Raw genomic sequence first — 14370 nt, 5'->3', positions numbered from 1 at the left:
TGATTGAGTCATCACGCTGGCCCCCGGCGCCTGCAAGTCGCTAGATGCGTCTTCATCTCTGGGCTTCATCATCGTTCACATTTGTTAACTCTCTCTATTTTCAACTACACATGCAACACATTCCTCAATGTAGCAAGGAGTTCTTGGTCAGCCAGAGGATTGAGGACAAGAAAGTCACAACATCTTTCCAGATACATTAGCGGATCAGGACTGTCATCCTTTTTCTCAAAGGTAGGAAATGGCAATTTAATGGGCTTCACACCCACATGACGTCTACTGAAAATGAACACCAGGATGCATGGTGGATTGCATCCGGCAGGGTGTGGCTGCAGCATGGCTTTGCCTTGGCTGTTCTGAGGTGACAGCTCAGCCCTGAGTGGTCTGAACAAAGGTGGACACCAGGGAAGCTGTGTGCAAGGAGTTGTGCCTAATGGAGGCCATGTCAACGGACACATCATCCAACATTTTACCACATTTAGTGAGCTTTATCTGTAGGTGGTCTACAGTGTTCACCAGAGGAGAAAATACTGAATAAACGTCCTTGAGGACCTCAGTGTGGTGATGTTGCAGGCGCCACTGAAGGGTGGTAGCGAGTTGGGTTCTGTGGTAGTAACTTCCCTTCTTCCACTCTCACTGAGCTCTGTTAGTTAGTGGGTTAGAGTGCTCAGTGAGTCTCTGAGGTCCATTGTGCTCTGTTGTTGATCTTCACTCAGACGTTGGAATTTATGGTGGATGAGAGCTTGGAGATGTTGGTGAGTCCGACAAATATCAAGTATGCCACCTTGACGTTGCAGGACTACGACCTCTGGAGATGAACCAGAAGAGGGAGGGAGGTCGGGGGTCAGAGGGAGGGCTAGCTCAGAACTTCCACACAGGTCCATGTCAATAAGAGAGTGACTATTTATGCCTCCTGTGGCCTGTGGTCGAGACAGAGCATTCAGATTCCCAGAGCTCTGGCCCAAATCAACTCCATTATCTCCATTCACATTATCCGTATTCACATTATTATTTGCATTGTCCCCACTGTTATTTGCCTTTTAAGCTCCATTGTCAGAATGACCGCATGCATTCCCATTGACATGTATGATAAGGAAGAGCACATTTTCTTGGGTTGAATCCATTGTTGTAATTCCACACACACACAATGTTGTCTCAATGTTGTTAATGTCCCATCTGGGGTGCCATTTCTAAAGTAACATCGGTCTCATTTTTCAGTCATAGTCTAGACCAATACAAAGGACTTATGTAAAAGTCAGTGTTGTAAAATACACTTTGCATTAACCCTTAAACATTAAAATAAATAACTTGAAAACAACTGTGTTCTTTTGCTTTTTGTTGTATATTCAACATAAATGATCTCACAAACATAACAGTCTCAAAATAATAATACCTTAGGGTCACTTGTAAATGTCCCGTACCTTGGGCATGTTCGTTCATGAATTCAGAATCCAATAACAATCTGTTCCACACAGGAATAGCAATGATAAGGATTCACTATCTTTTCACCAATAACTGAACACATAACCCAACACAACACAGAGTAAATCACAATAAAAACAAATGAAATACCGCTTGGGAAAAGTTGTAGTCAGTCAATCAATCCAATCCGCCAACAGATCTCCAGCGGAGAAAAGCCTGGAGAACAGCTGATACCAACTGAGATTTGTAATTGTCCATCAATAGAAATGAGGAGATCCGATCCATGTTAATCTTACGACAAGGCTACAATGCACACTGTTAAATACAACAAAACGGTCTAAAGGAGCTATGAAACTGAGGGTTTAACTTCCTCAGCCATCTTTGTGCAGCTAATGCTGGCCATTTAATGGGGAATTAAAAGGAATGTGCTGCGTCGGGAGGAGCATTGAGATGGTTCAGACATAATTCGGGGCCGTGACAATATGTCTGAGGTTATCTTTTATGATGACAAAATGATGCAGTTGTACAAATTATAAAGATAGTCTACAATCATAAAAATACAGAATTGAGATAAAATAATTGAATAATTTATATATGTGACTCGTTTCAGGAACCTATGCGTATGTCGCAAGTCACGACTTTACAGGAGAAGCATTTGAACGTTTATTTTACATTTTTTATCAAAATTCGTTTTTTTGGCAGAAATACCTTCTGGAACATTTGAACTTTTATGTGCCTTAATAACAAACTTGTCTGCCATCTGTAAATATGAATACTGCTGTTAAATTACGAGACTAGTTGGTTTAGCCACAGGAAAAGACAGGAACCTTCCTGCTAGCCATGATTGGCTGAGATAATGAATGGGCTGGACATGCCGAGAGATGAGTTTCGGATTGGTCAGTGGGAAAAGGTTGTGATGGACTACTTTCAGGAGGACGACGGCACCATGCTGACTCTTTCTGACTCTGAAAATGAATCAGACGATGAGGAAATCCCTGATTTAGGTAAAACATTTTAATTGAAGAAGACATTGTAGAGTCTTCTGATGACAGTGATGTGGAAGAAACGGCGATCAACAGTGTTCTTGTCACGGAAGAAGTTGACCGAGTTTTGAAATCAGTGGAATGTCTGGTAGAAGCAGAGTATGATAAGGAGATGAATAGAATTCTGGCGTTTCATTGTAAATGCAGAGGGAGTCGAAAAGAAAACACAGAAGGCTGTTCTATAAAACACCTGTCTTCGGATTACATCTTCAAACTAAGAGAAACCATGGCATCCGTGACAGAGAGGAAGAAAGATCGGATGATTCTTATGGCATTGCACATGGTCAGTGTGAACCAGAGTGACTTGACACAACGGCCAAACAAGCTGTACAAACAAAACGGAAACGACACAGGACGTCTTATTTAATGAAAGGGGTTGCAGTCTGCCATGAAGCGTTCATCCATGTATACGGGTAAGAGTCCAGCTACAGTTTCAGATATTATACATTTCTAATTTTGTCAAAGTTGTTTCATTGTAAGTTATTGTTTAGCTAGCTAAACAAAAGACCCCAAGTCAAAGCGTACTGTTAGCTAGCTAGCTGACAATCGGTTTGTATTGCTAGTATTCTATGGATTGGGATTATGGTTCATTGTTTAGCTAGCTAGCTAGCTAGCTAGGTGTCTAAACAAAAGACCCCAATTTAAAGCGTACCGTTAGCTAGCTAGCAGACGTTAGATGGCTGGCTCACTAGCTAACATTATGTTTATGATCTGTGTAGTACTATTATCTCAGCAAGCCATTTGCATTGCTAGTTATAGCCTAATGTTAGCTAACTAGCTAACATTGAACCTATTTGGTTAACTTTAGCTAGCTATGACAATCGGTTTGTATTGCTAGTACTCTAAGGGTTACGGCCATCTATTGTATAGTAATGCTAAAATATTTGGTAGAGCACGGCGTTTGCAATGCCAGGGTTGTGGGTTCGTTTCCCACGGGGGGCCAGTATGAAAAATATATATAATGTATGCACTCACTAACTGTAAGTCGCTCTGGATAAGAGTGTCTGCTAAATGACTAAAATGTAAATGCTTACATGAGGGAAAACCAATGAATTAATCATTCTGGCACAGCGGCCAGGACCATAAATGTTGTAGTTTACCATTTAGACGAGTTGCAGCCTCCTCCATGCTGTGTTGAACCTCATGAGAAGTTTCTGATTCCATTCTCCTTCCTGGTGAAATGTACTTGTCAGATCCCTCTCAAATGCCAACTGGACAAGCTTTTCGTTGATGTGTTCACTGTGGAGTGGAGAAGGAATTTTCACACATTGCTGTAGGTCCATGTCTCAGTGCCAACAGCACAGTCGGCATTGCTGACAAAGGCCTGCCGTATCTTTGAAGAACATTGAGTGGGGTAAATTTGTTGTTGCTGGCTGTGGTTGCGATTTCACTTAGCAAGAATTAATAAACTCTGCTTCCACCGTTTCAGTTTTGGTTAGATCCTACAGGTCATCAGGTGCTAGTGGCTGGGGTAACGGAGGTGCAGGTGCTTGTTGTTGTGACGAGTTCCCACGAGGGGGCCATGTGCAATGGGGGGGTGATTTACAATTACACCTTCACACAGGAACCAGTGTCACCCTTCCTGTCTTTGAGGGGTTTACCAGAGCTACAATGCAGGATCCATGATATGGTGGGTCCATAAACGCCACCAGGGACAATAGCTTATCTGTCCCAGAGGAGATCAGGAATAGGAGACACACCTTACATTTTACATTTACATTTTAGTCATTTAGCAGACGCTCTTATCCAGAGCGACTTACAGGAGCAATTAGGGTTAAGTGCCTTGCTCAAGGGCACATTTATGTCATTTAGCAGACGCTCTTATCCAGAGCGACTACAAATTGGTGCATTCACCCTATAGCCAGTGTCATTGCCAACAAAGGGTATATAACAAAGTATTGAGAAACTTTTGTTATTGACCAAATACTTATTTTCCACCATAATTTGCAAATAAATTCATAAGAAATCCTACATTGTGATTTTCTGGATTTTTTTCTTCTTATTTTGTCTGTCATAGTTGACGTGTACCTATGATGAAAATTACAGGCCTCTCTCATCTTTTTATGTGGGAGAACTTGCACAATTGGTGGCTGACTAAATACTTTTTTCCCCACTGTATACTGTTGTATTTGCTGAGTTGGGTAGGGAAGTTACAGTGGGGAAAAAAGGTATTTAGTCAGCCACCAATTGTGCAAGTTCTCCCACTTAAAAAGATGAGAGAGGCCTGTAATTTTCATCATAGGTACACGTCAACTATGACAGACAAAATGAGATTTTTTTTTCCAGAAAATCACATTGTAGGATTTTTAATGAAATTATTTGCAAAATATGGTGGAAAATAAGTATTTGGTCAATAACAAAAGTTTCTCAATACTTTGATATATACCCTTTGTTGGCAATGACACAGGTCAAACGTTTTCTGTAAGTCTTCACAAGGTTTTCACACACTGTTGCTGGTATTTTGGCCCATTCCTCCATGCAGATCTCCTCTAGAGCAGTGATGTTTTGGGGCTGTCGCTGGGCAACACGGACTTTCAACTCCCTCCAAAAATGTTCTATGGGGTTGAGATCTGGAGACTGGCTAGGCCAGTCCAGGACCTTGAAATGCTTCTTACGAAGCCACTCCTTCGTTGCCCGGGCGGTGTGTTTGGGATCATTGTCATGCTGAAAGACCCAGCCACGTTTCATCTTCAATGCCCTTGCTGATGGAAGGATGTTTTCACTCAAAATCTCACGATACATGGCCCCATTCATTCTTTCCTTTACACGGATCAGTCGTCCTGGTCCCTTTGCAGACAAACAGCCCCAAAGCATGATGTTTCCACCCCCATGCTTCACAGTAGGTATGGTGTTCTTTGGATGCAACTCAGCATTCTTTGTCCTCCAAACACGACGAGTTGAGTTTTTACCAAAAAGTTGTATTTTGGTTTCATCTGACCATATGACATTCTCCAAATCCTCTTCTGGATCATCCAAATGCACTCTAGCAAACTTCAGACGGGCCTGGACATGTACTGGCTTAAGCAGGGGGACACGTCTTGCACTGCAGGATTTGACTCCCTGGCGGCGTAGTGTGTTACTGATGGTAGGCTTTGTTACTTTGGTCCCAACTCTCTGCAGGTCATTCACTAGGTCGCTCCGTTTGGTTCTGGGATTTTTGCTCACCGTTCTTGTGATCATTTTGACCCCACGGGGTGAGATCTTGCGTGGAGCCCCAGATCGAGAGAGATTATCAGTGGTCTTGTATGTCTTCCATTTCCTAATAATTGCTCCCACAGTTGATTTCTTCAAACCAAGCTGCTTACCTATTGCAGATTCAGTCTTCCCAGCCTGGTGCAGGTCTACAATTTTGTTTCTGGTGTCCTTTGACAGCTCTTTGGTCTTGGCCATAGTGGAGTTTGGAGTGTGACTGTTTGAGTTTGTGGACAGGTGTCTTTTATACTGATAACAAGTTCAAACAGGTGCCATTAATACAGGTAACGAGTGGAGGACAGAAGAGCCTCTTAAAGAAGAAGTTACAGGTTTGTGAGAGCCAGAAATCTTGCTTGTTTGTAGGTGACCAAATACTTATTTTCCACCATAATTTGCAAATCAATTCATAAAAAATCCTACAATGTGATTTTCTGGAATTTTTTTCTCTCAATTTGTCTGTCATAGTTGACGTGTACCTATGATGAAAATTACAGGCCTCTCTCATCTTTTTAAGTGGGAGAACTTGCACAATTGGTGGCTGACTAAATACTTTTTTTCCCCACTGTAATTTATATTGACCTGTGGAGATTCTCACCTCAATAACTGTGCTGTATCCCGTATACACTGCCTCTATAGTGTATCTGTTAACTACATCATTTTCCAACTTATTTAGTCTAGTAAGTAAAATATTCAACAAATTATTTGTGGCATCAGTTCATTTACAAGCGATTGGGTTCTTGAAGTTTCCAATCTCGACGACCGTTCAGAATGATAACATAGTAAATTGACTGTTGATTAGCGCAGTGGTCTAAGGCACTGCATCACAGTGCTAGCTGTGCCACTAGAGATCCTGGTTCGAATCCAGGCTCTGTCGTAGCCGGCCGCGACCGGGAGACCCATGGGGCGGTGCACAATTTGCCCAGCGTCGTCCAGGGTAGGGGAGGGAATGGCCGGCAGGGATGTAGCTCAGTTGGTAGAGCATGGCGTTTGCAACGCCAGGGTTGTGGGTTCGATTCCCATGTGGGGCCAGTATGAAAAAATAAAAATAATGTATGCACTCACTAACTGTAAGTCGCTTTGGATAAGAGCGTCTGCTAAATGACTAAAATGTAAAATGATTAAGACTATTGTTGATATAGGATTAATGATATAACGGTTAATGAGAACTACTGATAGAGTTAATTCAAGGGGTCTCTCTTTATCAAAACCCTTAATGGTGCCCCTCTTTGATTCATTTGGATAGGAAAACCAAATTAATTAAATCAATTAGTTCAATTAATTATTCCAGTAATTATCTTGTTGGGCAGCAGGCAGCGTGGGGGATTGGCAGGTATTACATTTGCTGCTAGGCTCCTCAACCTCGGTGGTCAGCACTCGACATGGTGGTCCTCTGTTTTCTTGGCGGTGGCCAGCCATTTTCGGATATCCATGCTATAATAATTATTATTCAGCTTGCCACTACCAAAACGTAACGAAAGTAGTAGCTAATAGCTGTAGCTGTCTGGAAAAGTGAACAACTTTTTTCCCTCTGTGAGAAAAAAACGGTCAATTTTACCCCACCCTGGGTGTGATCCAATGAGCTTCCTAAACAAGGTAATGAAGGCGGTATCTTATGACATTGCATGGCTAGGTGCCCAATCAGAATGCATTTTTAGATTTGAACTACTAAATATCACATTATTATATCCCCCCTCCTCAGATCATGAGCGCACACCAGGCATAGCCTCTGTTCCGGTCAGCACTACTGGCAGGCCCGACAATGCTACATTGGCAAAGCTGGGCATTTTAATTCATTTACCATTTGTTATGATTTTGGAGAAACAAAACTTGAGGGGCACAAATTCTATCTGGGGGATCCATGCCCGGCTTTTCCACCCCGTAGAGCCGGCTCTGCCTTGTTGTGGTGAGTTGGCTTTAAACCAAACCAGGCATCTCAATTTGTCTCAATTCCCATTTGTTGTTTTTCACTGGTATTCTGTAACTTGAATATTTTCTCAAATTCCTACAGCCCAGAATCATGTCCATTTGCATAGAATTCTTTAACACCATTAAGGCTGGGTTAGCAATAAGATTATCCGTTCTTTATGTCATGATGAGTCCAGTGACGCGAAACAAATGTCAATTTTGATCCTTAGCAGATCACTATCCCACCATTTCACAACTCTTACAAACAGCCATGAGGTCAAGGGAATGCTCTGTGGGGTTAGAGTTGGCTCATCACTGTTTAACAATGAGAATTACATTTTGGTCTGTACAAATTATGTATCTATAAATTTTTCGTTCAGTAATGTGGGTGAGGAAGATGTGACACAACAAGGCATCCCTCCATGGCAATTACTGCTCAGTACCATGTCCACTTTCACCCTGGCCATCACACCCCCAGATGCCCCAAGACCAGTGGAGGCTGCTGAGGGGAGGACGACGCATAATAATGGCTGGAACGGAGCGAATGGAATTGCATCAAACCATGTGTTTGATGTATTTGATACCATTCTACTGATTCCGCTCCAGCCATTACAACGAGCCCGTCCTCCCCAATTAAGGTGCCCAAGACTGACTGGTTTCCTGAGAGGGGTTGAATCTTCTTGTGTTTTTCACCTTCAACCTTAGATACTCAGGGTCACTGACCAACAGCCTTTCACATGGGCGGTCCCTGGAGAAGGATTTGCCCAGTTACAGAGAACACTAACAATATTTGATTTAATTTCCCAGATACAGTACCTCCTATTAGTGGACCTACACCCTTGAATTGAGATAGTGGCATGTGTTTGTTGTTTCTAAGTAACTAAATACAAAAAAAAATCTGTCAGGTAAGTTCAGTATTGGTATTTTAACCCAGTCTTGTGACTAACATACAGTGGCTTGCGAAAGTATTCACCCCCCTTCGCATTTCTCCTATTTTGTTGCCTTACAACATGGAATTAAAATTGATTTTGGGGGGGTTTGTATCATTTGATTTACACAACATGCCTACCACTTTGAAGATGCAAAATATTTTTTCTTGTGAAACAAACAAGAAATAAGACAAAAAACTATTCACCCCCCCCCCAAAGGCTTTGTAGAGCCATCTTTTGCAGCAATTACAGCTGCAAGTCTCTTGGGGTATGTCTCTATAAGCTTGGCACATCTAGCCACTGGGATTTTTGCCCATTCTTCAAGGAAAAACTGCTCCAGCAAGTTGGATGGGTTCCGCTGGTGTACAGCAATCTTTAAGTCATACCACAGATTCTCAATTGGATTGAGGTCTGGGCTTTGACTAGGCCATTCCAAGACATTTAAATGTTTCCCCTTAAACCACTTGAGTGTTGCTTTAGCAGTATGCTTAGGGTCATTGTCCTGCTGGAAGGTGAACCTCCGTCCCAGTCTCAAATCTCTGAAAGACTGAAACAGGTTTAATTCAAGAATTTCCCTGTATTTAGCACCATCCATCATTCCTTCAATTCTGACCAGTTTCCCAGTCCCTGCCGATGAATGGTGTTCTCGGGATGATGAGAGGTGTTGGGTTTGCGCCAGACATTGAGTTTTCCATGATGGCAAAAAAGCTCAATTTTAGTCTCATCTGACCAGAGTACCTTCTTCCATATGTTTCGGGAGTCTCCCACATGGCTTTCGGCATTGCTTATTTTTTTCTTTAAGCAATGGCTTTTTTCTGCCCACTCTTCCGTAAAGCCCAGCTCTGTGGAGTGTACAGCTTAAAGTGGTCCTATGGACAGATACCCCAATCTCCGCTGTGGAGCTTTGCAACTCCTTCAGGGTTATCTTTGGTCTCTTTGTTGCCTCTCTGATTAATGCCCTCCTTGCCTGGTCCGTGAGTTTTGGTGGGCGGCCCTCTTTTGGCAGGTTTGTTGTGGTGCCATATTCTTTCCATGTTTTAATAATGGATTTAAATGGTGCTCCGTGGGATGTTCAAAGTTTCTGATATTTTTTTTATAACCCAACCCTGATCTGTACTTCTCCACAACTTTGTCCCTTACCAGTTTGGAGAGCTCCTTGGTCTTCATGGTGCCGCTTGCTTGGTGGTACCCCTTGCTTAGTGGTGTTGCAGACTCTGGGGCCTTTCAGAACAGGTGTATATATACTGAGATCATGTGACAGATCATGTGACACTTAGATTGCACACAGGTGGACTTTATTTAACTAATTATGTGACTTCTGAAGGTAATTGGTTGCACCAGATCTTATTTAGGGGCTTCATAGCAAAGGGGGTGAATACATATGCACGCACCACTTTTCCGCTATTGATTTTGTAGAATTTTTTGAAACAAGTAATGTTTTTCATTTCACTTCACCAATTTGTATGTCCATTACATGAAATCCAAATAAAAATCAATTTAAATTACAGGTTGTAATGCAAGAAGATAGGAAAAGCGCCAAGGGGGATGAATACTTTTGCAAGGCACTGTCCTTTGCTCATATGTGTAATTTTCTCCTGTTCATAATTTCTTGCTTGAATACAAAATGGATGAGCACCTCAAATTTGTTTTCAGGGTTGCCTTTTAGGCATTATTTGTGCCATACACTGTGAGGTACAAACCCTTGAGGTCATACAAGTAGTCATAGTCTCTTGCGCCCTCCTGGCCTCTTGACCCCACTGCCCTCCTGTTGCATCTCAAAAAGTAAAGGTGAAAGAATGCTACACACAAATGAATGATCATGTGATGTGTACAAATACTAGCTGTGTAATCCTTCACCATATCATTTAGCAAATTAACAAATTATACATTCAGTAATGAATATTTATTTATTTAACTATACTGTAGTAATATTTTTCATATCATTTTAGATTGTGTGACCTGTCATGCAATCTTTGTCATGGATTCAATTCAAGGATAAAGCAGTGGACTCCAATGTAAGTTAATTTCTCAAATTATAAATGACACTGGTTGTACTCTTAGTTATGGCAGTTACATTGCAAGCATGATCATCTCACCTGACATTATTTTAAGGAGCATTTCATGCCCAAAAAAATGATTTATATGGAATGAAGCCAAGAAACAGGCAAGTAATGTGGACTCAAAACTTTCATTACAGTGAAAAGGATTGGAATTGTGCGTTCCAATCTGGTGCGCCGAGCTGAATCAAGGGCTATCCGTATATGCAGGGGGCAATGGTTTAGGAAGGCTTAAGAGCGTGGAGCTGGTTATAAGAATGAAAAGAGACATGCTGAGTCTATGCGCAGAGTTCCCCTCAATGAAGATATTTTACTCCTGTATCATTCAACGCGTGCATTGGAGGAATGCTCATCCAGTGAAGATCAACAAGGCACGGATCTGGGTCAACAATGTGATGACAGTCTTTTCAGTGGATTGGGGGGAGCAGCAATAAAGCACACAGACATTAAACACAGTCACTCAGGGCAATTTTTGAGGGATGGGGTTTATCTCACTGTAATGCTTCTGAATGCCATCCACCTAGGAATTAAAAAATACTGCGGAGGTCCTTTGGCCCCCTTCTCAGCTGTAACATACAAGCTCTCTGTTTTGCACACAGACTTTCACACACATGAAACTTAACTAAGCAAAAATTGGCCATACAATAATGTAACCCCCCTTCCCACACACAATTCAGTCCCATTCAAAATCCTATTTTCCCTAACCCCTAACCCTAAACCAAACCCTAACCTGTACCCTAACCTTAAAACCTATCCTTAACCCTAAACCTAACCGTAGCTCCTAACCCTAACCCTAAAACTAACCCTAGCTCCTAAACCTAAACCTAAACCTAATTCTAACACTAATTCTAACCTTAACCCTAAACTTAGAAATATCATTTGACCTTGTGGGGACTAACAAAATGTCCCCAGTTGGTCAAATTTTTGTTTGTTTACTATTCTTGTAGGGGAAAAAACATACATTTAATATCCCTTTGAGCATGGTGAAGTTATTAATTACACTTTGGATGGTGTATCAATACAGCCAATCACTACAAAGATACAGGCGTCCTTCCTAACTCAGTTGCCAGAGAGGAAGGAACCCACCATGAGGCCAATGGTGACTTTAAAACAGTTACAGACTTTAAAGGAAAAATCAGGCCAAAACCACTCATTCCTATAATCGAACGTCACTACTTCACAGGAGCGGCATTTGAACTTAAAAAAAAAATATATATCCAAATGCGTTTTCGGAACATGTGGAACATGTGAACTTTCATGTGCCTTAATAACAAACTTGTATTCCATCCATAAATGCGAATACAATTATTAAATTACGAGCCTAGTTGGTTTAGCCATGGAAAAAGACAGGAACCTTCCCGCTAGCCATGATTTGCTGAGATAATGGATGGGCTGGACATTTCGGGAGATGAGTTTGGATTGGTCTGCCATGTAGCAAGCTTCTGTCTATAACGTGAGCTGTTCAGTATGTGTTGACAGTCCTTTATACCACACCGTTTTTGAAAGATATAACGTTAGCCATCGAGAACTACAAACGTTTTGCTACTTTTCTCAACAACATTGATGCCCTGAATTTAGCAGGCGCTATCGACAGATCAGTTGGAAAAAGTGATGGGCTACTTTCTGCACACGCCACGGTCAGTGTGAACCGGAATGACTTTACACAACGCTGACCAAACAAGATGTAGCTACAAACAAAACTGAGTTAAATGGTTCCAGTCTGCCGTGAAGCATTCATCCATGTATACGGGTAAGGGTTTAGCTACATTTTCAGATATACAGTGAGGGAAAAAAGTATTTGATCCCCTGCTGATTTTGTACGTTTGCCCACTGACAAAGAAATGATCAGTCTATAATGTTAATGGTAGGTTTATTTGAACAGTGAGAGACAGAATAACAAAACAAAAAAATCCAGAAAAAGGCATGTCAAAAATGTTATAAATTGATTTGCTTTTTAATGAGGGAAATAAGTATTTGACCCCCTCTCAATCAGAAAGATTTCTGGCTCCCAGGTGTCTTTTATACAGGTAATGAGCTGAGATTAGGAGCACACTCTTAAAGGGAGTGCTCCTAATCTCAGCTTGTTACCATGGAAGATCTCACCTCGTGGAGTTGCAATGATCATGAGAACGGTGAGGAATCAGCCCAGAACTACACAGGAGGATCTTGTCAATGATCTCAAGGCAGCTGGGACCATAGTCACCAAGAAAACAATTGGTAACACACTACGCCGTGAAGGACTGAAATCCTGCAGCGCCCGCAAGGTCCCCCTGCTCAAGAAAGCACATATACAGGGCCGTCTGAAGTTTGCCAATGAACATCTGAATGATTCGGAGGAGAACTGGATGAAAGTGTTGTGGTCAGATGAGACCAAAATCGAGCTCTTTGGCATCAACTCAACTCGCCGTGTTTGGAGGAGGAGGAATGCTGCCTATGACCCCAAGAACACCATCCCCAACGTCAAACATGGAGGTGGAAACATTATGCTTTGGGGGTGTTTACTGCTAAGGGGACGGGACAACTTTACCGCATCAAAGGGACGATGGACGGGGCCATGTACCGTCAAATCTTGGGTGAGAACCTCCTTCCCTCAGCCAGGGCATTGAAAATGGGTCGTGGATGGATATTCCAGCATGACAATGACCCAAAACACACGGCCAAGGCAACAAAGGAGTGGCTCAAGAAGAAGCATATTAAGGTCCTGGAGTGGCCTAGCCAGTCTCCAGACCTTAATCCCATAGAAAATCTGTGGAGGGAGCTGAAGGTTCGAGTTGCCAAACGTCAGCCTCGAAACCTTAATGACTTGGAGAAGATCTGTAAAGAGGAGTGGAACAAAATCCCTCCTGAGATGTGTACAAACCTGGTGGCAAACTACAAGAAACGTCTGACCTCTGTGATTGCCAACAAGGGTTTTGCCACCAAGTACTAAGTCATGTTTTGCAGAGGGGTCAAATACTTATTTCCCTCATTAAAATGCAAATCAATTCATAACATTTTTGACATGCGTTTTTCTGGATTTCGTTGTTGTTATTCTGTCTCTCACTGTTCAAATAAACCTACCATTAAAATTATAGACTGATCATGTCTTTGTCAGTGGGCAAACGTACAAAATCAGCAGGGGATCAAATACTTTTTTCCCTCACTGTAAGTTTCAAATTTTGTAAGAAAGTTGTTTTTATTGCAAGCTAAAGCGTACTGTTAGTTAGCTAGCAAACGTTAGCTTGCTGGTTCGCTAACTAACATTAAGTGTAATATTATTCGAATCAGAAATCCATCTGCATTGCCAGTTCTTGCCTAATGTTAGCTAGCTAACATTGAACCTAGTTTGTTAGCTTTAGCTATCTGCAGATTCATACTACAGCTATGACAATGTATGTATTGGTAGTAGTATGTTGGGATTATGCCGGTTCATTGTTTAGCTAGCTAGCTACATGTCTAAATTTAGAAATGTCATTTGACCTTGTGGGGACTAACAAAATTTCCCCAGTTGGTCAAATGTTTGTTTGTTTACAATTCTTGTAGGGACTTCTGGTCCCCACAAGTATAGTTACGCAAGCACACACACACACACACTTTTGCTGACCCTGTACAATACCCACACATGCACACATACACTCAAGTCAAATACATGTGTTTATGTCTCTGTGTGTGTGTGTGTGTGTGTGTGTGTGTGTGTGTGTGTATCTGTGTGTATGTACGTGAGGCTCTGCTCTCTGCAGTCCCTCCAGGTGTACATGTGTGTGTAATGTGACTGACTTCTCCTGCAGGTCATGCAGGCTCTGCTCTGCTCTCTGTAGGCCCTCCAGGTCCATCATCATCTTGCCA

General features: G+C 42.0%; 1 protein-coding gene across 2 annotated transcripts in view; it reads right to left on the bottom strand.

Annotated features, from left to right (window-relative positions):
- The window catches only part of LOC311117034 (stromal interaction molecule 1-like), a 51564-nt gene extending 37200 nt beyond the window's left edge, over positions 1–14364 (bottom strand). For both annotated transcript variants that reach the window (XM_084192028.1, XM_084192029.1), the window contains exon 1: positions 14302–14364. In XM_084192028.1, coding sequence (XP_084048154.1) covers positions 14302–14363 — 62 coding nt within the window. In that variant the 5' untranslated portion in view covers position 14364. The remainder of the gene's footprint in view (positions 1–14301) is intronic.
- Positions 14365–14370: the final 6 nt, after the last annotated feature.

The sequence above is a fragment of the Coregonus lavaretus genome, assembly GCF_964263955.1.
Source record: "Coregonus lavaretus genome assembly, contig: HAP1_SCAFFOLD_2489, whole genome shotgun sequence".
Classification (NCBI taxonomy): domain Eukaryota; kingdom Metazoa; phylum Chordata; class Actinopteri; order Salmoniformes; family Salmonidae; genus Coregonus; species Coregonus lavaretus.
Note: the sequence above shows the minus strand (reverse complement) of the source record. Positions and strands in the feature narration are given on the sequence as shown.